The 26,873-nt window shown below is 35.2% G+C and overlaps 1 protein-coding gene across 8 annotated transcripts; it reads left to right on the forward strand.

The window, feature by feature from the left end:
• The first annotated feature begins 533 nt into the window (after positions 1 to 533).
• On the forward strand, positions 534 to 19,773 carry LOC112417177 (putative F-box/LRR-repeat protein At3g18150). Of its 8 annotated transcripts, none has more exons than XM_039828911.1 (5): positions 534 to 707; positions 1,272 to 1,827; positions 15,078 to 15,502; positions 15,597 to 15,751; positions 19,535 to 19,773. In XM_039828911.1, exons 1-5 carry the CDS (start codon positions 570 to 572, stop codon positions 19,560 to 19,562), a joined length of 1,302 nt encoding a protein of 433 aa, XP_039684845.1. In that variant the 5' UTR covers positions 534 to 569; the 3' UTR covers positions 19,563 to 19,773. The 8 variants fall into 8 exon arrangements, with proteins under 8 accessions (XP_039684845.1, XP_039684846.1, XP_039684843.1 ...); XM_039828912.1 differs by having other exon boundaries at positions 1,272 to 1,731; positions 14,982 to 15,502; XM_039828909.1 differs by lacking the exons at positions 15,078 to 15,502; positions 15,597 to 15,751; positions 19,535 to 19,773 and adding exons at positions 908 to 962; positions 2,348 to 2,543; positions 5,562 to 5,918 and having other exon boundaries at positions 545 to 707; positions 1,272 to 2,252.
• Positions 19,774 to 26,873: the final 7,100 nt, after the last annotated feature.

Below are 26,873 nucleotides of genomic sequence, written 5' to 3' on the forward strand. Positions count from 1 at the left end.
TATGGGCTTGGGTTTCGGTTGCTTGGCTTCCAAGCAATAGGGATATTTAGGTACTTTAAGCGGTTTCCAGAAGCTTCGGGAGGCTAAAGGAGGCGACATCCTTTAGGAGGACGCGCCTAACCCCAATAACCTTTCTGGAGGGCCTCTGAGCCCTTCCAGAGGGCTCTTGAGCCATTCTAGAGGATTTAGAGGTTTTCTGGAGGGCCTCTAAACCTTTAGGAATATTATGACGGTCCAAAGGGTGTTACAAAAAAACAGTTGCAGGGAGGATCGTTGGATTGTGGCGGTTAGGGAACGATCCGCTCCTTCTAGCGGAAAATGATCTGTCTGGTGAGAACGGTTGAGTGGCAATGACAGAAGAGAATGCTCCGGTGTGACGGTAACAGCTTCCGGCACGGCATGAGTCTTCACGGTGGAATGAAATGTGCGTGCGGGCACGTTAGCAATCCGACGAGGGGGGCTGTAGAGCAATTTTATTTCTCTAAAATCCTTTCAACCAACCAAAGTTGAACAAAGGCCCAAGCCGGCGAAAAGTTTCAGTTACATCAAAATGTTGTCATTGCAAACTCATGTGTCTATCCTCTCCGTCTCTCTCTCTCTCTCTCTCTCTCTCTCTATCCCCGCAGCGGCGAAAGGTTGTATTTCTTTCCGAGTCGAGACGGTTCGTTCCGATCCATCCGCTATTCGCTAGGCTTACAGCGTGCAAGGTACCCACCCAACTTCGTCGCCCATCTTTTTTCTTATTTTTATTGTTTTGTTACATTTCTCGATTCTTCGAAACAATGATCCATGAAACCAACCCTGGTTGTTGTACTTATTTGATCCTCCGTTTTCTTTAATTTGGAGAGTATAGTTTCATGTGGATTAGAAGGTTTCATATAGCTTAATATCACGAGATTCATTTCAGAATCTATTACAGGGACAAACAACATGGCAAAAGAACATCAATATAGGAGGGGTCGGTATGTTACACAACTCAAGTCTGGATTGTAAAAAGCTTATAACACAATTTTGGAGCCTGCCCTTGTTTTTTTTTTCTCTCTCTAATCAATGAATTTCATTTTAATTTCATTATTTTTTTGTTTTTCCATTTTTAAATCCGTTTGGGGTTGGCCTAGTAGTTGGCTTGGGATCTTCGATTTCCTCTGGTGCCAATTTCGGTAAAACTGGCTTTAGACGGGCCGGTGAGATTGGTCCCCTCGTTTTACTCGATTCTTGGATCGGAAAAACAATGATGGAGACACTAATTTCATTATTTTTCTTGTTCTCAGACAACAATGATGGGGACACGAAGGCAACGTAAAAGGCAACCTAAGGACGACAGCCAAATTCAAGACAGGATCAGTGTATTGGCCGACTGTCTTCTCATTCACATACTGTCCTTTTTGAACACCAGAGAGGCCGTTCAAACATGCATTTTATCCAAAAGATGGATCAATCTCTGGAAGACTCTTCCCACTCTTACATTAGATTGTTACCAATTTAGTGATTGCGAAATCTACGAAAATTTCCTGTTTATGTTTTTGTCTCTTCGCGATCACTCAACCGCTCTCTCTGCTCTCCTTTTGCACAACAATCATTTTGAAAACATTAGCCTATACCAAATGGTTATAGAATATGCTTTCACACACAATGTCCAACACTTTAAAATCAATTACACTACTGCTGAACTCTTTTCGCCGTTCTTCTTATCATCGCACACCTTAACATCTCTTACTCTTACTGGTGAAGATCTATTGCTTCCCGGTCCTCGCTTTGACCAAATATTTCCACATTCTCTCAGTTTCCCAACATTAACCACTCTGTCTCTAAAGCACCTCGTCTTTGGTTGCAATGATGATGGTTGTGTTGATCCTTTTTCCACATTCAACATGTTGACTACTTTGATCATTGACAAATGTGTACTTGTTGACAATGCACAAAACCTTCGCATTTCAAGTACCAAGCTTGTCAATTTAACTATATGTGTGTATGATTTCTTGTCTGGTTGCAATCCTAGAACTGCCGATTTCGAAATCTATTTTGGAATCGAGTTATATGCTCCAACACTTCATTCCTTTGATTTTACCGGTGGTCATTATATTCCAAAACTTTTTGGGAGCAAGACCGCTCTCTCTTCTATCAAACATGTGAATATAAATTTAAAGCAAACTATGGAGGATAGCTTGTGGGAGAACCCATCAATTCTATTCAAATGGTTGGTTAATCTTGTTAATATCGAATCATTGACCATCACTAAACCTGCTCTTCAGGTACTTTATATTGTAACATTATAGGCTGCTTTTTATATAATTATTTTATTAAAAACTCGACTTGCAACTGATCCTAATACTTCATGATTGCTTAGGTTCTTTCCTACGCTCATGACGATTTATTGAAGGTTGACTTCCCTTCCTTGTGTAACTTGAAGTCACTGAAATTTAATCAGATCATACGTCCTCCATTGGTGACTGTCATTGACTTTTTGCTTCAAAACTCACCTTCTGCAAAGGTTGACTTCAGGTGCTTCCAACAACTTTTTAAAGATAGATTGTTTTGGTTTCGTAAGTTATTTTTTTCTCTGTTTCTGTTTTTTATTTCCCATGATGTCTCCCGTTATAAATAACTTACTTTCAGACTGTGTGTCTACAGTGTATGCATGTTGACGCGTATAAATTTTCAGTGTATAAAATTATAAAAACCCTCCTTATTTAGAGAAACAAATGTGTGTTTACAGTGTATGCATGTTGACATGTGCATCTTGAATCACATGTACAACTAGTTTGAGAATTAACTAACTTCTATCTCACAAAATATTCATTTACAGCTGATATAAAATAAACTCTATTTACTAACTTATAAAAAAAGCTTTACTAATTTTTATTCTCTATGTACATGGCCATTTTCTGTATACAATTCTAATTATTCATTCTTACCATTCCAACAAGATAGAGAGGTAAAGTAAACAAACCCACATACATCATGTTATAAGTCACTTTTTTCATATTACTTATTTCTGGTGTAATTCATACGATACGATGCAGTCCTTATCAAGGTAGCCAAAAACGAGTGCTGGGTCGTAGGATCGTCCGATCTTACGTGCCACGGCCACTCAATTGTGTGTGTATATGTGAAGTTACAACTTTGCCTTTGAGTGGGTTCTCACGAACCGTGTTACGTTCCTCGACTTTACATTCCTTCACCAGCCAAACGAACCTACGTAGAAACTCGTTCCTCCTGACTACATTCGTCCTTATACATGATGAGAATTTTTCTGTTTGTTTGCTTGAATTGAATTTGGTGTCTAGAAAAGCCTTGTATGGTGAGCTAGAGAATAGGAGAACTTGAATCACCAATTACTAACTAACTTTGTCAGAGAGAAGGTTGGTGTCACGACCCAAGGACACTAATTGTGACCGGCGCACGAACTAATACCTCATAGTTCGGCAAGCCTGATGACCAACGAATTAATAAACAATTTTCAAGCTAACTTTCGATTCAAAATCTTGTTTACTTAAATTTCGACAGAGTAACCCCTATATTTTCAAGATTACCAAGATGTAAATCCTGTTCATGAATCTACTAGCAGCTTCCCACTTAGCTGCTTGGGAATCTGAAAAAAATAGAAAATAGAAGAGTAAGTCACAAGGACATAGGGAGAGACAACAACCACCACCAACTAGAAGGGAAACACACAAGGGTACGATTATTTTCTTTTCTCAAATATGATTTTAATTTACAAAGTTAGTAACAATTTTAAAAATATAATAAACTCACAATCAAGAATATACCATGAAAATTCAGAAAACTTTGTAAATTTATCAAATCAAATAAGAATATATCAAAATTCCAATGTGGTAAGAGGTGAATCCAAATCAACAACTTTAAAGAAAATATAGAAACTGGGTATGATGAAAATGAATCGAAATAATCAAATCCAAATAGAATATGAAAACCGGATTTAATGAAATGGAATCAAAGTAATCACTTCAAAGAAAACATAAAATCATATTCAATTTCATAATGCCAAAATAATCAAACTTTAAATAAAGTATAGAACTCCAACTTCAGTGAAAATAATCAAATGGTTGAATCGAGAACTAGCTCCATCTCGTTGATAGCCCTCTCCTCCAAATGGTGGCCTTTCCATAGGGGCGGCTCCATCTAACGGATAGCTCTTTTCTCTCGACTCAAAACAAAGTGTAAAACATTATTCGGTTAGGGAGTTTACATCTCATTGATAGCCCTCTCCTCCTAATGGCGGCCTTTCCATAGGGGCGGCTCCGTCTAACGGAGTAACTCTACCTAACCAAAATCACATACTAGGTGCACCTAGGTCGTCGTCCTTATAACCGTCATTTACAAAACACCATTCTTAAAACACATGTCTAAAACCATATTTCGCAACATAAGGAAACTTATGTCAAAATAGGTATCATCAAAACTCAATTGAAAATCCACTACTTATAATCATAAGTAAATCCAAATTCAAATCCAAATCGCGCGTTTATTTATATCAAATCTTTCCAAAAACGCATATTTCAAACCATGCTTTACAACGTATGAAAAACTAGTGTCGAGATGCATGAAATGCAAATCTAATCCAAATGAATTACATAATAATATCAAAATCTTTTAAAAACATATATATCAAAATCATATTTCTCAACATCTCAAAACTCATGCCATCGTATATGCCATCAAATCTCAATTACAAATCATTTGCTCAATAAGCCATAGATAATTCCTAATAGAGACCATAATAGTATTGATGACTTTAAACATAAATATCAATGACAAGAAAATGTTCAAAGGGTGTGTTCCTATTTTAATAAACACTTTAGTATAAAAAAAAGATAACCAAAATATCAACAATATTAATAGTGAAAAATGGTCACGTGAGCTTTGTAAGGTGTTTGTGTAATTTTATTTTTTATATATTTTTTTCTTTAAGTGGCAATGAAACGGTGAAATTCTAGGAAGATAAATAATTCATATACGTTGAAGGTTGGTGAAAGAAAGGAAAATAGAAATAATTGTTATATGTTGAAGAAGATAGAAATAGAGAACTAATTAATAATACTAGAATGTGTGTAATGGTAATGGAATTGATTTTCCTTGAATGTATTTACATGAATGTGTGTGTTTGTTTGCATGCATGCAACTTGAATCGCATGAAAGAGTAGCTTCTCATAGATGCTCCGCAACTTTGAGATATGCTCTTGCTCATTAATGTGTGTATGTGTGTGTCTTGAATCACAAAGACAGAAGACTTGTGCACAAAATAAATCACATGTGCTTAAATTTTAATCTTGTGTATAATTCCTTTGCATTTTTCTAGAATAGTCTCTAGATTTTATTGCTTTGACTTTCTGTTTGGTGTGTGAGATGTAGTCCTTAAATTATTGAAGATATTGTCAAAAGGATTAACGTTCTTTTTCTTGATGATTTATTTATTTGTTTGGCAAACTAAAATTGAACAGCTTGTTTGAGTTCATGCAAGGCCTGTAATATGAATTTGTTGGAAAGTTAATACAAGTTCCTTAACTTAACAGTGTGTAATTTCTTTCAATTGAAACCAGCTCGTCGTCTCTTTGGACAAGATGGTGAAGGATACCGAAGTTTTTCAAAGTATGGATGCATTATTACAAGAACACTTTTGCTTATTTCTCTACTTGCTAGACTTATTTATGGGTGTCTTATGATCCACGTAACCGACCCGACTTAGAGGGATATGTGGTTTGGTTGTTTTTAGTTGACTTGCTAGACTTTTTTATTTTCTTGCATTTTACTATATTATTATTTTTAGTTGTCTCGAGAATTTTTCCTTTAATTATAGTTTTAGGCATCATCGACGACATTAGTGTATTTTAGATGAGGGAGAACGGTGGATGAATGATCAAAGTAAATTATTTAGATGAAAGAGAATTATTGGCTAAGAATGATTGTCATGCAAATGCAATCCGGGAATAACAGTTATCATTAGTTAACAAAAAAGAAATGATTGAGAAATAAAAACAAAATAAAATCTCATGAAATCTCTTTTTTGAAAGTTTATTATTTTTTTTTGAAGGGTATCTTTTTAATAATTATTTTTGTTTCAAATATTTTTACCTAAATAAAATAGAAACAAATCTATTTAATTTTTTTTTTTAGTATAAACAAAACAAATAAAACATATGACTGTATTAGATCCAAAACAAAAACATAATGTTTAACATATGAATGTATGCCAATAATAGAGTTCAACTAAAAGAATCGATCCAACTACTCTTTCAAATGTAGATGCCATGACTACAAGTATGATCATTCTTCAATCTGTTTCTCTATTCATTCATATGTTGCATACATTAATTAATTAATTTGTTTTGCCTATGTTTTTTTAACCTCTACTAAAATTCGGTCTGCAGTCTCCATCTTGTGAGATTTTATTGACTATGATTTCCTGGATTAATTAAATTGGCAAAAGGTTTGTTTCTTCTACTTAGCATCTTTGCTTCTAAAAATCCCTTTATTCAAGGAAATGGATCCCCTCCTGCACTATTCTTGTCCCTTTGATTAATCCAATGAAAGAAATAAAACGGTAAAAATAAAGGCAAAACATGTTAAGAGAGAGAAACATGTGAGTTTTGTTTTCTTCTTCATCGTCCTGCTGCTCAGAACCTATCTGCTCTCCCCTCTTCTTTTTCATCTCTAACATTTCTTATCTTTATATTCTTTTTTCTAAGGAGCTACAACAATTTTGTCATAATAAATAAAAGGATTATAACTTTTTATGATTTGTTCTCTTTACAGTTTCAAAAGCAGTCATGGGGTTAGTGGCAATAGTATCATCAGAAGCAGTATCAGAAGCTGAATCAGATTTAGAAGATGAAAATGAGATATATTCCAAAATTCCCAGACAATAACTTGTTGATTCTCTTAAAGAACTCTTATCACTATTTGAACACAGAACCAATGAGTTGTCTGATTTAAAAGAAAAATATGTTGATTTAATGAAACAATAAGAAACAACTCTATTGGAACTGAAAGCTTCTGAAGAAGAACTCAGAGGGTTTAACTTCATATCAACCACATATGAAGACAGACTCAAGATTCTTTGTCAAAAGCTACAAGAAAAATGTGATTAAGGTTCTGGCAATAAACATGAAATTGCCTTGGATGATTTTATAATGGCTGGCATAGACAGAAGCAAAGTAGCTTCTATGATCTACAACATATACAAAAACAATGGCAAAGGTATTGGATATTCTGAGGAGAAATCCAAAGAGTACACTCTCAAGAGCTATTGCGATTGTATTAAGGATGAATTGAAATCCACCTTTGTGCCTGAGGGTACTGTTGCTGTAACTGCTGTTCAGTCAGAACCTGAAGCTTCTGGTTCTAAGGCTAAGATTACATCAAAGCCAGAAAACCTCAAATCTAAGGTTATGACAAAACCTGATCCTAAGACTGCAAAGATCAAAATTCTGAAACGATCAGAACCTGTTCCTCAGAGTCTGATTAAACCAAAACCTAGAATCCTAAAGTCAAAGGATCAGAAGAACAGAATTTGAGATGACAGATTTTGGATTAATGACTTATTTTGGTGGTGATGTCAATTTAACCATCAACCACCATGCTGCTCTCTCCAAAAGGGAATTACTCTTCGACAAACTTGATCAAGTCCAAGCAATGTTTGAATCTTGATCTAGGCAATGACTTGGTGAACACATCCGCCGGATTCTCTTCCGATGCCACTTTTTCAACCACAATCTCTTTTGATTCAATCATGTCTCTAACAAAGTGCAAGCGAATGTCAATGTGCTTTGTCCTCTCATGATACACTTGATGATTTGCCAAGTGAATGACACTTTGACTATCACAATGTATCTTCACACATTCTTGAGTAATTCCTAACTCACCAATCATCCCTTTCAACCATATGGCCTCTTTCACACCTTCAACAAGTGCGATGTACTCCGCTTGAGTGGTAGATAACGCCACCACGGATTGTTGATTTGCTTCCAACCAATAGTCGTGCCATAAAGAGTAAACACAAAACCCGATAAGGATTTTCTAGTGTCCACATTGCCCGCATAGTTCGCATCAACATACCCCTCCAAAGCGTCTTCCTCTTGAGCTGATCTTGTGTACTTCAAACCGCCCTTCAAAGACTCATTCAAATACCTCAATACCCACTTCAAAGCTTGCCAATGCACAATACTCGGATTTGCCATAAACCGACTCACAATGCTAACCGCATAGGCTAAGTCCGGTCTACTACAAACCATTCCATACATGATGCTTCCAACCCCACTTGCGTAGGGAGTACCTTCCATCAATTGCTTCTCATCCTCGAATTGAGGACATTGTTGTATGGACAACTTTGTGTGGTGCCCCAAGGGAGTGCTCACGGTTTTAGAGTTTGACATTCTAAAATGCTCCACCACCTTCTTCAAATAACTAAGTTGAGATAAGAAAAGTTCGTCTTTGTCACGATTCCTCAAGATATCAATTCCAAGTACTCTCTTTGCCGGACCAAGATCTTTCATCTCAAATTCACCATTTAACTTTTCTTTGAGCTTCATAATCTCATCCTTGCTAGAGCTCGCCATCAAGATATCATCCACATATAAAAGAAGGTAGAGAATGACTTTCTCACTCTTCTTCAACATGTACACACAAGAATCATATCCGCTTCTCACAAAACTGGTCTTCAAAAGAAATTCATCAAACCGACGATACCATTGCCTAGGGCTTTGCTTCAACCCATACAAAGATTTCTTCAAAAGACATACCTTAGACTTGTCCTCCACAAAACCTTTCGGTTGCTCCATGTAGATTGTCTCTTTAAGGTCACCATGTAAGAAAGCGGTCTTCACATCCATTTGTTCCAACTCAAGATTGAATTGATTCACGATAGCCATAAGTATCCTTATGGAACAATGTTTCACCACCGGTGAAAAGATCTCATTGTAAACGATCCCCTCCACTTGAGTGAAACCCTTGGCCACAAGTCTTGCTTTGTACCTTGGACCTTCAACACCCGGAATACCTTCCTTTTTCTTGAAGATCCACTTGCATCAAACTACCCTTTGGTGTTTAGGTAGCTTCACAAGTTTCCAAGTTTGGTCCCTTTCCAATGAATCCATCTCTTCATTCACCACCTTTAACCAATACTTGCTCTATTTGCTCTCAAATGCCTCCTTGAAGTTTCTAGGCTCCGAGTCTTGAACATCTTCAGCCGCATTTAGAGCAAAACAAACCAAGTTCGCATAACCATATCTTCTAGGAGCCGTAATGGTCCTCCTTTCTCTATCTCTAGCCAAGAGATAATCCGGATCCACTACCGGTTGTGTTCCACTTGTATTCGATGTTGAAGCTTCATCTTCTTCTTCTTCATTTGGAAGCTCCACCTCAAACTGAGTTTTATCCACCATTGTTTCCGGTACTAAAGTCTCTAGGTCTTTACACTTCATCCCCATACGGGTCTCATCAAAGGTAACATCCCTACTAATCAAGACTTTTGATCCTCCACTAGATTCCAATTTCCACAACTTGTACCCCTTCACACCTTCCGGATAACCAATGAAGACACATTTCAAAGCTCTAGGCTCAAGCTTGTCTTGCTTGATATGCGCATATGCCAAAGCTCCGAAAACCTTCAAAGAAGAGTAATCTGCCGGTTTCCCACTCCATACCTCCATAGGTGTCTTGAAGTCTATCCCCGTTGATGGCCATCTATTGATCAAATAAGCAGCTGTTGTCACTACTTCACCCCAGAAACTCTTAGGTAACCCAGCTCCTAGAATCATACACCTCACACGCTCCAAAAGGGTCCTATTCATGCGTTCAGCAAGACCATTTTGTTGCGGTGTTCTCGGTACGGTCCTATGCCTCTTGATTCCTTTCAACCTGCAAAACTCATTAAATTGCTTTGAAACAAACTCCAGGCCATTGTCAGTTCTTAAACCTTTTAGTTTAGTTCCCATTTGATTTTCTATGAGAGTGTGCCATTCCTTAAACTTTTCAAATGTGTCACTTTTGTTTTTCAAAAAAAAGACGCACACTCTCCTAGAATAATCATCCATGATGGAAAGAAAATAGGAACCTCCCCCATGAGTAGGAGTCTTGGAAGGACCCCAAAGATCCGAATGCACATACTCAAAAGGCCTACTAGAATGATGCATACCACTACCAAACTTTACTTTATGTTGCTTGCCTAGTATGCAATGCTCACAAAATTCTAGCTTGTCCAATTTATCTTTTCCTATCAAACCTTGTTTTGCTAATTCAACTAAACCTCAAATGCCACAATTCAGAATTATTATGAGGTACAACGCTAGCTATCGATGCATTACCAATTACTATGGAACCATCTAAAATGTATAAACCATTCATTTTAGACCCCTTAACCGTAATCAATGCACCATACGAAATTTTACAAACCCCATGTTCAATTCTAGTGCAATAACCTAGACTATCAAACATGGTTATGGAAATTAAATTACGCTTAAGTTCGGGAACAAACCTCACATCCCTTAAAAGGAATTCACGGCCATCAAACATCTTTACACGAACGTTGCCCATGCCTTGGACTTTGCAAGCTTTGTTATTTCCGAGTCGAACAACTCCTCCTTCTTTTAGAGTCAAAGTCTCAAAATATTCCTTTCTATGACACATGTGATAAGAGCATCCCAAGTCCAAAACCCAACTCTTCTCCGGTTCCCAACTTGTAACCACTAGTGCACCCGCACTCTCATAACCTTCTTCACTTGAAGCCTCCGCAACTTGGACCGAAGGACTACCATCGCCCCCTTTATCCGAACAATCCTTCTTGAAATGACCTTGCTTGTGACAAAGAAAGCATTTATACTTTGATTTGTCAAAGCCCTTGGACCTCGACTTCCCCTTGCCTTTTCCTCTATGCTCATTCCTCCCTCTTGCAACATTCAAGCCTTCACTACCTTCATCAATCTTCAAGTCCTTGAACTTGGTCAATTCATTGGTTCTCAAAGCCGCTTGGACCTCCTCCAAAGTAGTAGTGCCCTCCTTACCATAAAGGATGGTATCCTTGAAATGCTCAAAAGACTTTGGTAATGAACAAAGTAACAACAAAGCCTTATCCTCATCTTCCATGTTAACTTCAATGTTGGCCAAATCATCAAGAATCTTGTTAAATTCCGCCAATTGCTCCAAGATTGATTTAGATTCCACCACCTTGAATGAATAGAGTTGTTGTTTCAAGAGTTGTCTATGAGCCAAAGATTTTGTCATGTACAATGACTCCAACTTAGCCCACATCAATGCTGCGGTAGCTTCTCTCGCGACATCCCTTAAGATCTTATCTCCGAGACATAAAACAATAGCACTCTTTACCTTGTCTATCATCTCACGCCTATGCCCCACGGTAGGCGCCAATTGTTGTGAATTCGGATAAAACTCACACCAATGTAAACAAAGATGCGTGGAGCAAAAGGAAGTGGTAATCTATGTGTAAAGTGTCAACAAGCAACAACAACAAAAACAGCCCTATGGCCTAATCTATGTGTAAAGTGTCAACAACCACAAGCAAATACAAAGCAACCAAGATAAGCAAGAAAGGAAGAACAAACACACCAAAAAGATTGTTGACCCAGTTCAGCCAATATGGCCTAATCTGGGGGAGAGAGCAGCTCTCCATCCACTATGATGAAAGTGTTACAAGAAAAATAGCTTGCAAGCTTACACAAGAACAAGTCCTAGTTTCTACCCATTTGTGTTCCCCACTCTCACAATATGAACCCTAAAAGAGAAGACACAAGAGGAAGCTTTAGATCCTTCCAATGGTGAAATCTCACTACCCAAGGTGTTTACAATGTTTTTCCCAACTCAAGAGATTCTCTCTACAAAGACATTCAACCCTAGAGTTCCCCCCTTTGTAATCCAAGTTTCTCTCTCTAAGCTCTTCTCCAAAATCTGCACAAGAACACTTAAATACTAGCCTTCCACTGATAAAATCGTGTCACGATTTCCAGGTCGTGACACTATTGGAACGTACGTCACAAGGTACGACCAGTCCTTATCATGGAAACTTAACGAGCAAGTTTGAAAATTGTGTCACGATTTCCCAAGATTGTGTCACGATTTGGCACCCTGCAAACCAGCTCACGGCATCACAAAATCATGTCACGATGCCAAATTCGTGTCACGATTTCTCTGTTCTTCCAGACCACAAATTTGAAGTCAAATCTCAACAATATTCAATTAGAAGATACAGAAGTCATAAATAAGACATTATTGAACAAAAAGGCTCAACATAGTTAAGATACCGTGACATTTTCTGAGAACTGATTGTTTCAGAAGCTTAACATCTCTGTATCAAATAGTTCAATGTGTATATATAAATCAAAAGTAGGTTTATGTTAAATTACCTCAAGGATGTACCTAAAAGCCCAAGGGACCATTAGCTTCAATACCTACACTCACACTAATTGAAGTAGTCGACACAATTCCAATTTTCTATGATTACATAATATAAAAGTGAATCCATATTAGTATGAAAAATTGTCTAGAATTGCAGCTCTTTTCTTTTTGCAAAAATATATCAGATCAGAACTAACATACAGCTTAATTCACATTGTTTCAGGCATCCCAACAACAGTACGGTTTTGTAGCACAATAATGAAATTTTGGAGAAATCGACGTACATTTTAACAAACATATAAGTGATTGGGCATAACATCTAATTCCAATCCAGAAAACCAAAAAATTATAACCATCAAATAAATCAAACTAACACACCACTTTCTCATGCTGTGAATTTCCTTGAACAATAAATATTTTTAACAACAATACATAACAAAATAGCTACAGTTAGGCTGGATTACTATTAAGAATAGGTGATATCAAAGTCTCTTGGTAGACTTCTAGACTCGGGAAACTATAGTTCTTTTGAATTTCTACAGTCATAAAAGTACCATCTCTAGAATCATAAACACCCAACTTTGTTTGCGACTAAATAAACGATAGCAGCACTTGATCATCCTCGTAACGATAAAGTACCCTGCAAATGTTGTTAACTGGAAGGTGGATAAAGTACCCTGAACTGTTAATACCCATCTCTACACCACAAACTTTTCTGCTAAAGAAAGAAGCTTGACGAGGTGGAAATGAAATTTGAAAGAGAGAAGAAATATATTTTTTATATCAAGTCTCTGTCTTTCATTTGGACAAACGGCTATATATAAGATTTTAGTTTTCATCTTATATTCAGTTCTTAGATGCAAATTCTACTTTGGTTAGAGTATAAAACAAGTTAAGTTCAAAAATTGTAGTACATTGTAGCTTTAATTTTGTTTTTTCTTTTGTTCTATCTTAAGCAACACAATTGTCACATTTACACTTATCCACCAACACATGTAAGGACTATATTTCAATATTAGAATGCCTTTGAAACTTTTTATTTATTTATAGTCCAACAACTTTCCGACAAGAAACGATGAAATGAAAATTCTACCTCCATTATCACGTTATTGCCAATTACAAAGGTCCCACTGTCATTTGAAATTATTGTACATTTGATTTGATATTCATTTTTTCTATCCTAGTACATGCTTTATATCCTCCAACAACAAATTTAAAAAATTTAAGCGATTTGGATATATATTTTTTTTAAAGTACAAATTATAAATCCAAAGGCATCATTCTAATACTCATAATAAAAAATTCAAAACATTTATTGAGTTGCATGATTTAAGATAAAAGTAAGAGTTTTTCTATTTACACCCCATGTTTTTCTGGTTACACCCAAATTTTCTTAATTTTTTTTTATAATACCAAAATTGCCCTTTTATATAAATTTTCTTAAAACCCTAATTTTATTCATTGTCAGTGAGTTTCACCCTCTTTCACCCCACAAAGAGATCGATCAAACAATCTGATGTTCAATATCAATCTCCATGAAAATTAAAGAGTAAATCAAAATATTTTTCATTCATACTCAATTGGATATAAGTAAGTGAATTTCTTCTTCTATTTGCTAGTTTCAATTTTTTTCCTTCAACTGCACTGATGCACTGTACGATTATGGTTTTAATTTACATTGGCAAGGTTAACTTAAATTCAGTTTAAGTAGGTTCATGTAAACTAAGTTTGCATGAACCTACTTAAACCGAGTTTACATGAACCTACTTAAATTGAGTTAACATGAACCTACTTAAACTGAGTTTACATGAACATACTTAAACTGAGTTTACATGAACCTACTTAAACTGAGTTTACAAAATCGCAGAACAAGGAAAACACAAAATCAGAACTGAGAATCCATAACAAGAAAAAAACAATCGATTGAAGAACAACACTTTCTAACCTGATTTGCTTCGAATTTTCTTTGAAATCATGAATGGACGTGAGAAAGTATGGTTTTGAAAATCTCCGCAGAACACAATCGATCGATTGGAGAATTATGGTTTTGGAAGAAGGATTTTGGGGTGTAACCAAAAAAGAAGGAATGGGCTTTTTGAAAATCAAATTTTATGAAAGGGTAATCTTGTCATTTTGGGGTGCAACCATGATTAACTAGGGTGCAAGTAGAAAAACTCTAAAAGTAAATTACAACAAGTCGAATGAAAACAATACAAATTGTTTCTCAGATCCTCTTAATAACCCCTTATTTGCATTCAAATGCAAAGAAAATAACAAAAAACATAGCCTACAACATCATATGATACTCCCTCATCAATAAGGAAATTTTGTTTAAGGGTTTGATAATTAAAAATGTCTACATGATATGATTGATCTAGATGATATATCTTTAAGTGGTGCTAAGTGTCTCATGGACAAGAGTGAAGATTCTTGGCTATGGCATAGTCAGCTTGGTCATTTTCACTGCGAGTTACTAAATATCATGTCCAAAGACATAGTAGTTAGTTTACCTAAACCAATATTTGTAAAAGACAAATTGTGTGATGCTTGTTAAAAAGAGAAGCAAACTAGAACCTCTTTAAAAAAAAAATCCAGATTTTTTATTTTTAGTAGAGATCTATTGCTTCCCGGTCCTCGCTTTGACCAAATATTTCCACATTCTCTCAGTTTCCCAACATTAACCACTCTGTCTCTAAAGCACCTCGTCTTTGGTTGCAATGATGATGGTTGTGTTGATCCTTTTTCCACATTCAACATGTTGACTACTTTGATCATTGACAAATGTGTACTTGTTGACAATGCACAAAACCTTCGCATTTCAAGTACCAAGCTTGTCAATTTAACTATATGTGTGTATGATTTCTTGTCTGGTTGCAATCCTAGAACTGCCGATTTCGAAATCTATTTTGGAATCGAGTTATATGCTCCAACACTTCATACCTTTGATTTTACCGGTGGTCATTATATTCCAAAACTTTTTGGGAGCAAGACCGCTCTCTCTTCTATCAAACATGTGAATATAAATTTAAAGCAAACTATGGAGGATAGCTTTTGGGAGAACCCATCAATTCTATTCAACTGGTTGGTTAATCTTGTTAATATCGAATCATTGACCATCACTAAACCTGCTCTTCAGGTACTTTATATGTAACATTATAGGCTGCTTTTTATCTAATTATTTTATTAAAAACTCGACTTGCAACTGATCCTAATACTTCATGATTGCTTAGGTTCTTTCCTACGCTCATGAGGATTTATTGAAGGTTGACTTCCCTTCCTTGTGTAACTTGAAGTCACTGAAATTTAATCAGATCATACGTCCTCCATTGGTGACTGTCATTGACTTTTTGCTTCAAAACTCACCTTCTGCAAAGGTTGACTTCAGGTGCTTCCAACAACTTTTTAAAGATAGATTGTTTTGGTTTCGTAAGTTATTTTTTTCTCTGTTTCTGTTTTTTATTTCCCATGATGTCTCTTGTTATAAATAACTTACTTTCAGACTGTGTGTCTACATTGTATGCATGTTGACGCGTATAAATTTTCAGTGTATAAAATTATAAAAACCCTCCTTATTTAGAGAAACAAATGTCTGTTTACAGTGTATGCATGTTGACATGTGCATCTTGAATCACATGTACAACTAGTTTGAGAATTAACTAACTTCTATCTCACAAAATATTCATTTACAGCTGATATAAAATAAATTCTATTTACTAACTTATAAAAAAAGCTTTACTAATTTTTATTCTCTATGTACATGGCCATTTTCTGTATACAATTCTAATTATTCATTCTTACCATTCCAACAAGATAGAGAGGTAAAGTAAACAAACCCACATACATCATGTTATAAGTCAACTTTTTCATATTACTTATTTCTGGTGTAATTCATACGATACGATGCAGTCCTTATCAAGGTAGCCAAAAACGAGTGCTGGGTCGTAGGATCGTCCGATCTTACGTGCCACGGCCACTCAATCGTGCTCCGATCTTGCTCCGGATCGTTTTTGGTTGATTTTGTGGGCAGATCGAATTTTTTGTTGCCAAAAATGCATATAAAACGAGATATAAACAGAGAATAGAAAGAGAAAGAGAGAAAAGATGAGGAATGAAGATGAAATAAATGACTTTGGTTGCTGTTAATGTCAGATCTAAAAGAAGAAGACTGTCAAGCTTTGCGGCTGGAAGAAGAAGACTGTCAAACTAGGTTAAAGTTGTAGAAACTTATCTGGGCCGTAGGGGCTAAGGCCCAATACTAAATGTTTTCCTTTTATAAAACACTTTACTCTTTTACTAACACACACCTATCTTTTAAAAAGAAAAATAGTACTGGTACTCTTATTCTCTAAACAAGATAAAATAATAATAATGCACATGACAATATTTTATAAATTATAAATAATAATACCTTGCCTTTTATTCAAAAAAATACGTTACCTTCTATTTAGAAAAAAATGTAATACTACTAGTAGATAATGGTATCAAAAAATGATATAATACTATTAATTAACTTAGTTTAATGTTGTAATTTATAAGTTATTTCGTTTTTGTATTATAATTTTATTGTTTTTGTGTGTATATGTGAAGTTACAACTTTGCCTTTGAGTGGGTTCTCACGAACCGTGTTACGTTCCTTCACCAGCCAAACGAACTTACGTAGAAACTCGTTCCTCCTGACTACATTGGTCCTTATACATGATGAGAATTTTTCTGTTTGTTTGCGTGAATTGAATTTGGCTTCATAGGATATAATAAGACTTGTCTAGAAAAGCCATGTATGGTGAGCCAGGGAATAGGAGAACTTGAATCATCGATTACTAACTAACTTTGTCAGAGAGAAGGTTGGTGTCACGACCCAAGGACACTAATTGTGACCGGCGCACGAACTAATACCTCATAGTTCGGCAAGCCTGATGACCAACGAATTAATAAACAATTTTCAAGCTAACTTTCAATTCAAAATTTTGTTTACTTAAATTTCGAAAGAGTAACCCCTATATTTTCAACATTACCAAGATGTAAATCCTGTTCATGAATCTACTAGCAGCTTCCCACTTAGCTGCTTGGGAATCTGAAAAATAGAAAATAGAAGAGTAAGTCACAAGGACATAGTGAGAGACAACAACCACCACCAACTAGAAGGGAAACACACAAGTGTATGATTATTTTCTTCTCTCAAATATGATTTTAATTTACAAAGTTAGTAACAATTTAAAAAATATAATAAACTCACAATCAAGAGTATACCATGAAAATTCAGAAAACTTTGTAAATTTATCAAATCAAATAAGAATATATCAAAATTCCAACGTCGTAAGAGGTGAATCCAAATCAACAACTTTAAAGAAAAATATAGAAACCGGGTAATGAAAATGAATCGAAATAATCAAATCCAAATAGAATATGAAAACCGGATTTAATGAAATGGAATCAAAATAATCACTTCAAAGAAAACATAAAATCATATTCAATTTCATAATGCCAAAATAATCAACTTTAAATAAAGTATAGAAATCCAACTTCAGTGAAAATAATCAAATGGGTGAATCGAGAACTAGCTCCATCTCGTTGATAGCCCTCCTCCAAATGGTGGCCTTTCCATAGGGGCGGCTCCATCTAACGGATAGCTCTTTTCTCTAAACTCAAAACAAAGTGTAAAACATTATTCGGTTAGGGAGTTTACATCTCATTGATAGCCCTTTCCTCCTAATGGCGGCCTTTCCATAGGGGCGGCTCCATTTAACGGAGTAACTCTACCTAACCAAAATCACATACTAGGTGCACACAGGTCGTCGTCCTTATAACCGTCATTTACAAAACACCATTCTTAAAACACATGTCTAAAACCATATTTCGCAACATAACGAAACTTATGTCAAAATAGGTATCATCAAAACTCAATTGAAAATCCACTACTTATAATCATAAGTAAATCCAAATTCAAATCCAAATCGCGCGTATATTTATATCAAATCTTTCCAAAAACGCATATTTCAAACCATGCTTTACAACGAATGAAAAACTAGTGTCGAGATACATGAAATGCAAATCCAATCCAAAATGAATTACATATTAATATCAAAATCTTTTAAAAACATATATTTCAAAATCATATTTCTCAACATCTCAAAACTCATGCCATCGTATATGCCATCAAATCTCAATTACAAATCATTTGCTCAATAAGCCATAGATAATTCCTAATAGAGACCGTAATAGTATTGATGACTTTAAACATAAATATCAATGACAAGAAAATGTTCAAAGGGTGTGTTCCCATTTTAATAAACACTTTAGCATAAAAAAAAGATAACCAAAATATCAACAATATTAAGTGAAAAATAGTCACGTGAGCTTTGGAAGGTGTTTGTGTAATTTTATTTTTTATATTTTTTTTTCTTTAAGTGGGCAATGAAACGGTGAAATTTTAGGAAGATAAATAATTCATATATGTTAAAGGTTGGTGAAAGAAAGGAAAATAGAAATAATTGTTATATGTTGAAGAAGATAGAAATAAAGAACTAATTAATAATACTAGAATGTGTGTAATGGTAATGGAATTGATTTTCCTTGAATGTATTTACATGAATGTGTTGGTGAAAGAAAGGAAAATAGAAATAATTGTTATATGTAGAAGAAGATAGAAATAAAGAACTAATTAATAATACTAGAATGTGTGTAATGGTAATGGAATTGATTTTCCTTGAATGTATTTACATGAATGTGTGTGTTTGCTTGCATGCATGCAACTTGAATCGCATGAAAGAGTAGCTTCTCATAGATGCTCCGCAACTTTGAGATATGCTCTTGCTCATTAATGTGTGTATGTGTGTGTCTTGAATCACAAAGACAGAAGACTTGTGCACAAAATAAATCACATGTGCTTAAATTTTAATCTTGTGTATAATTCCTTTGCATTTTTCTAGAATAGTCTCTAGATTTTATTGCTTTGACTTTCTGTTTGGTGTGTGAGATGTAGTCCTTAAATTATTGAAGATATTGTCAAAAGGATTAACTTTCTTTTTTCTTGATGATTTATTTATTTGTTTGGCAAACTAAAATTGAACAGCTTGTTTGAGTTCATGCAAGGCCTGTAATATGAATTTGTTGGAAAGTTAATACAAGTTCCTTAACTTAACAGTGTGTAATTTCTTTCAATTGAAACCAGCTCGTCGTCTCTTTGGACAACATGGTGAACGATACAGAAGTTTTTCAAAGTATGGATGCATTATTACAAGAACACTTTTGCTTATTTCTCTACTTGCTAGACTTATTTATGGGTGTCTTTTGATCCACGTAACCGACCCGACTTAGAGGGATATGTGGTTTGGTTGTTTTTAGTTGACTTGCTAGACTTTTTTATTTTCTTGCATTTTACTATATTATTATTTTTAGTTGTCTCGAGAATTTTTCCTTTAATTATAGTTTTAGGCATCATCGACGACATTAGTGTATTTTAGATGAGAGAGAACGGTGGATGAATGATCAAGTAAATTATTTAGATGAAAGAGAATTATTGGCTAAGAATGATTGTCATGCAAATGCAATCCGGGAATAACAGTTATCATTAGTTAACAAAAAAGAAATGATTGAGAAATAAAATCTCATGAAATCTCTTTTGAAAGTTTATTATTTTTTTTGAAGGGTATCTTTTTGATAATTAATTATTTTTGTTTCAAATATTTTTACCTAAATAAAATAGAAACAAATCTATTTAATTTTTTTTTTTAGTATAAACAAAACAAATAAAACATATGACTGTATTAGATCCAAAACAAAAACATAATGTTTAACATATGAATGTAAGCCAATAATAGAGTTCAACTAAAGAATCGATCCAACTACTCTTTCAAATGTAGATGCCATGACTACAAGTATGATCATTCTTCAATCTGTTTCTCTATTCATTCATATGTTGCATACATTAATTAATTAATTTGTTTTGCCTATGTTTTTTTAACCTCTACTAAAATTCGGTCTGCAGTCTCCATCTTGTGAGATTTTATTGACTATGATTTCCTTGATTAATTAAATTGGCAAAGGTTTGTTTCTTCTACTTAGCATCTTTGCTTCTAAAAATCCCTTTATTCAAGGAAATGGATCCCCTCCTGCACTATTCTTGTCCCTTTGATTAATCCAATGAAAGAAATAAAACGGTAAAAATAAAGGCAAAACATGTTAAGAGAGAGAAACATGTGAGTTTTGTTTTCTTCTTCATCGTCCTGCTGCTCAGAACCTATCTGCTCTCCCCTCTTCTTTTTCATCTCTAACATTTCTTATCTTTATATTCTTTTTTCTAAGGAGCTACAACAATTCTGTCATAATAAATAAAAGGATTATAACTTTTTATGATTTGTTCTCTTTACAGTTTCAAAAGCAGCCATGGGGTTACTGGCAACAGTATCATCAGAAGTAGTATCAGAAGCTGAATCAGATTTAGAAGATGAAAATGAGGTATATTTCAAAATTCTCAGAAGCTGAATCAGATTTAGAAGATGAAAATGAGGTATATTTCAAAATTCCCAAACAAGAGCTTGTTGATTCTCTTAAAGAACTCTTATCACTATTTGAACACAGAACCAATGAGTTGTCTGATTTAAAAGAAAAATATGTTGACTTAATGAAACAACTCTATTGGAACTGAAAACTTCTGAAGAAGAACTCAGAGGGTTTAACTTCATATCAACCACATATGAAGACAGACTCAAGATTCTTTGTCAAAAGCTACAAGAAAAATGTGATTAAGGTTCTGGCAATAAACATGAAATTGTCTTGGATGATTTTATAATGGCTGGCATAGACAAAAGCAAAGTAGCTTCTATGATCTACAACATATACAAAAACAATGGCAAATGGATTGGATATTCTGAGGAGAAATCCAAAAATTACAGTCTCAAGAGCTATTGCGATTGTATTAAGGATGGATTGAAATCCACCTTTGTGCCTGAGGGTACTGATGCTGTAACTGCTGTTCAGTCAGAACCTGAAGCTTCTGGTTCTAAGGCTAAAATTACATCAAAGCCAGAAAACCTCAAGTCTAAGGTTATGACAAAACCTGATCCTAAGACTGCAAAGATCAAAATTCTGAAACGCTCAGAACCTGTTCCTTAGAGTCTGATTAAACCAGAACCTAGAATCCTAAAGTCAAAGGATCAGAAGAACAGAATTTGAGATGACAGATTTTGGATTAATGACTTACTTTCTTGGAATGGAAATCAAGCAAAGCAAGGATGAAATTTTCATTTGTCAAAAGAAATACGCAAAAGAAATTTTGAAAAAGTTTAAACTTGAAAAATGCAGAGAAATGAGCACTCCAATGAATTCAAAGGAGAAACTTTGCAAAGAAGATGGAACTGAAAAGATTGATCAAACATATTTTAGAAGTCTGATCGGTTGTTTGATGTATCTGACACCCACGCGGCCTAATATTTTGAATGCGGTAAGCATTTTGTCTCGGTTTATGCATTGTGCAAGTGAATGTCATCTCAAGGCAGCAAAGAGGGTGCTTAGATATGTGAAAGGAACATGTGACTTTGGCATTAAATTTACCAAAAGCAATGAATTCAAGCTGATTGGTTTTTCAAACAGCGATTGAGGAGGTTCTGCTGATGATATGAAAAGCACTTCTGGCTATTGTTTCACACTTGGTTCTAGTGTTTTCTCTTGGAGTTCGAAAAAACAAGAAACAGTGGCTCAATCAACTGCTGAAGCGGAGTTTATTGTTGCAACGGCTGCTGTTAATCAAGCTATGTGGCTGAGAAAGATATTGAGTGACCTTCATCTTGACCACAAAGAAGCCACTAAGATCTTTGTTGATAATCAAGCTGCAATAGCTATTTCTCATAATCTAGTTTTTCAAGGAAAAACCAAGCATTTCAACATCAAATTGTTTTTCTTGAGGGAAGTGCAGAAGGATGGTGTTATTACTCTTGTTTATTGCAAAACAGAAGAGCAAAAAGCTGATATCTTAACAAAGCCCTTATCAACTATCAAGTTTGAAGATATGAGATCAAAGCTTGGTGTTTGCAGCTCCTAAACCAAGGAGGAGTGTTAAATATCATGCTTAGGACTGCTGATGTGTGTGATGTCTGTTTTTATTTTAGTAACTGCTGTACAATTTTTATTAATTTAATTGTGTTGTATTGTGGTAGTTATTGAAAGTTTTAGTATTGTTAAACTATGTAAAAGAGGTGTGTATGTTTAGTTTGTATTATCAGACCAATTATATGAATGAAAGCAGTTATTTCTTCTTTTTCTTGTTCATTTTCTGCAACTGTTTTCTTGTTCAATTAACAATAATAAATTGGGTACAAATATGTCACTTTTATATGTATGGTTATTGTTGTTGTTGTTGTTATTGTTATGGAAGTTTGTTTTATTTATAATTTTCCTTGATCCTTAACTGTGTTCACAAGGCCCAGTTTACACCTTGAGATCTATCCCTAAACCTAAAACATAAATTGCAATCGCATAGCTAGCTGGTTAGAAACATATGAATGATATGTCATCAAATTATACAATCCTTTGCCTAATTTTTTATTTTGTTAGCTTGTTGATAAATAACCAAGGCATTTGCTTGTTTTAAAAGGAATATAATTGCAGAGCTAATTGACAGCTATTGCAATTTATAACTGTCATAACTGTAGCTGATTCTAATTGACTACTATTTATAGTGCAAAATTGTATATGCATAGCATTTCATACAATCATGCTCACAGTTCTAGTTTTCACCATCTTATAAGAAGTTTCAACATTCTCTTCCTTTTTTAGATGTTTTTTGTTTGGTAATATGATAATGTTTATTCAAAATTTCAAATGTACCAACTATTCGTTCTAATGATTGTAATATCTCATCAAACTGTGTTTTTCACTTTTCCTCTTATAAAAAGCATCATTCTTTGCATTTTGATTTAGGAAAAAATACAATTTTTTACATTGTAGTTCGTTTCTTTATTTATTATTTTTTAAAAATGTCTAATTTTTGTATCTCCAATAGAAGAAACCTTTGCCGGCAGCCATTGTTTGAATTTGTTGAGATCTCTCGGTTTGCTCTGTTGCGTCTTCTTCTTCAAAGGTAAGAGATGACCCCCATTTTCCCTTTCTTTCTTTTTAGTTTGGTTAGGTTATTATTTGACAACATTTTTTCTTGATTTCTTTTATTTGTTCTATTTTTTGGTTTATCCCTTCCCTTTCTTTCTTGCAGGGTGGTTTGCAAATGGCTAGGAAGTCAAGTAAAAGTGTAAGAAACATTAACTGCTTGTATCCGCACAAGCCATAATCATATAGCACTGATGCAATCTTCATTCTTACATGCAGTGCGAGGATGAGGACTTCATGTAACATGAATTTGCTGGCTACAATTAACAAAGATATGACAAAAAAAGCAACAAGATCGGATTCTAAAACCCCATTCAAGTGGCTGGTTCAGTACACACAAGAAAAATTTATAATTTCTAGTACGCTAATGTGGGAATTAGTTAGTAGATGGAATAAAAGTGAGGGATTTAGGATTCAGGATAAGGTGGTTAGGTTTACGGAGATCGATGTCTTCTTCGCAGTAGGACTCCCCATAAAAGGTGTTCATTTGCAAGATGATATGAAAGTCAAATGCAAAACACTCTCTTTGGTTAAAGGGAAGTCTGTACCTGAAATTGTTAAAAGACTTAAAAATTGAAAATGATCTTCATAATTTTTGTAGATTGTATATACTTCTTTCATTTCAAGAGTTTTATTTTCCTACAACTGGGAGTGGTATATGTATATCTACTAGTGTTGTTAAACCGTTAGATGACCTTGAGTCTCTAAATGAATATAATTGGGGTCTAGCGGTGTATAACTTCTTGACTAAGTTTAAACGATGCTGCTGAGAAAGTGAGGACGGGAAAGAATTTACGGCAAACACATCTAAATGGATGTGCTGCTATCTTGCAGGCACATATTTTTTCATGTATTATGTTAGTGTTTTGTTCTAATAAGTATACCTTTGTTGTAGATATGGGCCTGGAACCACTTGTCGAAGAGGAAAATACCTTCTGGAGGGTTCAGTTTCCCACAAATTTTGGATTGGGAAAAACAGTTTTACCAGGGGGAATCATTAAAAGATGAATTTGAAAAGAATTTGGTGAGCACCAATGTGATTTATTTGTAAAACATGTTTGAATATATATGAACAATTGTGATTTGGTGTGATTTTAATGTTAACAGATTATTGAAAAATTAATACCCACGGCTAAGGACCTTAAAATCACCATGGTCAAAGAGAATTTGCAAGAGATAGCATATCTCAATGCTACTGTCTATCCTCCGTCGGTGGAGGATTTTAAGCAGCTTCAAGAGAAGATGGATGTAATGGAGAAAGAAGTGAAGATGCAGAAAGATGCATCTCTAATGCAAGCTGCTCAATATGAACAGTTGAAGGTGGAGAATGAGAAACTTGAAAGAAATTTTTTGGATCTTGAGACTGAAATGAAGATGCTGAAAGGTGCAGCCTCATATGAACAAGGAAGAAACATTGAGCAAGGTGGTGACACACAAGTTGGAGTTGCCAATGCATCAATGCATTGCTGTCAATCCCCACCTACAACCCTGTTGAATCAGCACGCCCACATTGATATTGGCATGCATCATCTTCAATCCACACCTACACCCCTCCAGAATCAAAGTTCTCACATTGATATTGCAGATGAATCACTAAGAGGTAAGTAATGAATCGTGTTTCCACAATTCAACAGTTCCTTTTTATAAAGAAGATATAATCTGTTATTACTATTATAACACTTGGACCATTGTTGTTAATAAGATGGACTTGATGTCAATGTTTTGGTTCAACATATTAGAAATTAGCAACCGCCATTGATGAACAATGGTGAAGCTTGTAACAGAAATCAGTTAGAGGAGAGAGAAAGAGAAGAGAGAGAGAGAGAAGAGAAGAGAAAGTTGTTATTCTGTATATTAATGATAAACTGAGAGTTACAATGTATTTATAGAGGCATCCTAGATGCATATAAGTGATGACACATGTCATACTCTGAGAGGCTAAACTATGATACTTAATATAAAGTCTTAGTCTCTATATACTCTAACATTCCCCCCTCAAATTGAGGAGGTTGGTAACCCTCAGTTTGTCTCTGAGTTCCAAGAACTTGGATGTAGATAAAGGCTTCGTGAGGATGTCTGCCCACTGATAATGTGCTGGAACATGAGAAACAAGCAGACTCCTCTGAAGAACTTTTTCTCTAACAAAAAATATATCCAATTCCATATGCTTAGTCCTGGAATGAAGCACAGGATTATGAGCCAGAGACACAGTGCTCAAGTTGTCACAGTATATGTGAGGCACTTTAATAGGTACTTTTAGTTCTTGTAGGAGCGATTGTAGCCACAGAATTTCAGCAGAGGCTTGTGCAAGACTCCTGTATTCTGCTTCTGCACTGGATCTAGCAACAAGAGGCTGTTTCTTAGCCCACCAGGAAATGAGATTAGGGCCCAAGAAAATACAAGCACCTGAGGTGCTTCTTCTGTCATCTGGGTCAGAGGCCCAATCAGCATCACAAAAACCTGTGAGAGTTAGAGGTTCATGCAGAGATGCATGGCTGATTAGGAGACCATGGTTGATAGTGCCTTGCAAATATCTGAGGATCCTTTTTACTGCTTTCCAATGATCCTCTAAAGGTGCAGATAAGAATTGACAGACTTTGTTGACTGAGTAAGAGATTTCAGGCCTGGTGATGGTTGCATATTGTAGTCCTCCTACTATTGATCTAAAGAAAGTAGGATCAGAGACATGATTTGATCCATATTTTGACAACTTTGTGCTAGAAGCCATAGGAGAGGCAATACCATTTGCATTAGACATATTTGCCTTAACAAGTAAGTCATGTATATACTTAGCTTGAGACAAGAGAAGAGAGCCAGTGTCAGTATGGTGCACCTCAATTCCTAAGAAGTAGTCAAGTTGACCCAAATCCTTGAGAGAGAACTCTGAGTTTAACTTTTGAACCAGTTGTTGAATTAATGATTTAGAGCTTCCTGTGATGATAATATCATCCACATAGACTAAAATAAAGGTACTGTGATGATCTTTATGTAAAGTGAATAGGGAGGGATCACATTTACTAGCACAAAACCCCAACTTCAGAAGAGTGGAAGTTAATCTTTCAAACCATGCCCTGAGAGCTTGCTTGAGCCCATATAGGGCTTTGTTTAGCTTACAAACCATAGAGGAATCAGTTACTTCAAAACCAGGGGGTTGCATCATGTAAACTTCTTCTTCTAGACAACCATTCAAAAAGGCGTTGTTGACATCAAGTTGTTGAATATGCCACTTGTGTGTCACAGCTAGTGTCAAAACTGTTCTAACAGTCACTGGTTTGACAACTGGTGAGAAGGTCTCCTTGTAATCAAACCCAGGCATTTGGTGAAACCCTTTGGCCACCAATCTTGCTTTATATTTATTTATGCTTCCATCAGGGTTCTGTTTCACTCTAAAAACCCATTTACATCCCACA

Source organism: Medicago truncatula, chromosome 8 (assembly GCF_003473485.1).
Source record: "Medicago truncatula cultivar Jemalong A17 chromosome 8, MtrunA17r5.0-ANR, whole genome shotgun sequence".
Lineage (NCBI taxonomy): Eukaryota > Viridiplantae > Streptophyta > Magnoliopsida > Fabales > Fabaceae > Medicago > Medicago truncatula.

Excerpts from the sequence above, each read along its gene's own strand:
- LOC112417177 (XM_039828906.1), top strand. The coding sequence starts at position 570 with ATGTGTCTATCCTCTCCGTCTCTCTCTCTCTCTCTCTCTCTCTCTCTA. Across the intron at positions 2,253-2,347 it reads TCACTAAACCTGCTCTTCAG|GTTCTTTCCTACGCTCATGA; the intron begins GTACTTTATATT and ends ATGATTGCTTAG. Across the intron at positions 2,544-5,561 it reads AGATAGATTGTTTTGGTTTC|CTCGTCGTCTCTTTGGACAA; the intron begins GTAAGTTATTTT and ends AATTGAAACCAG.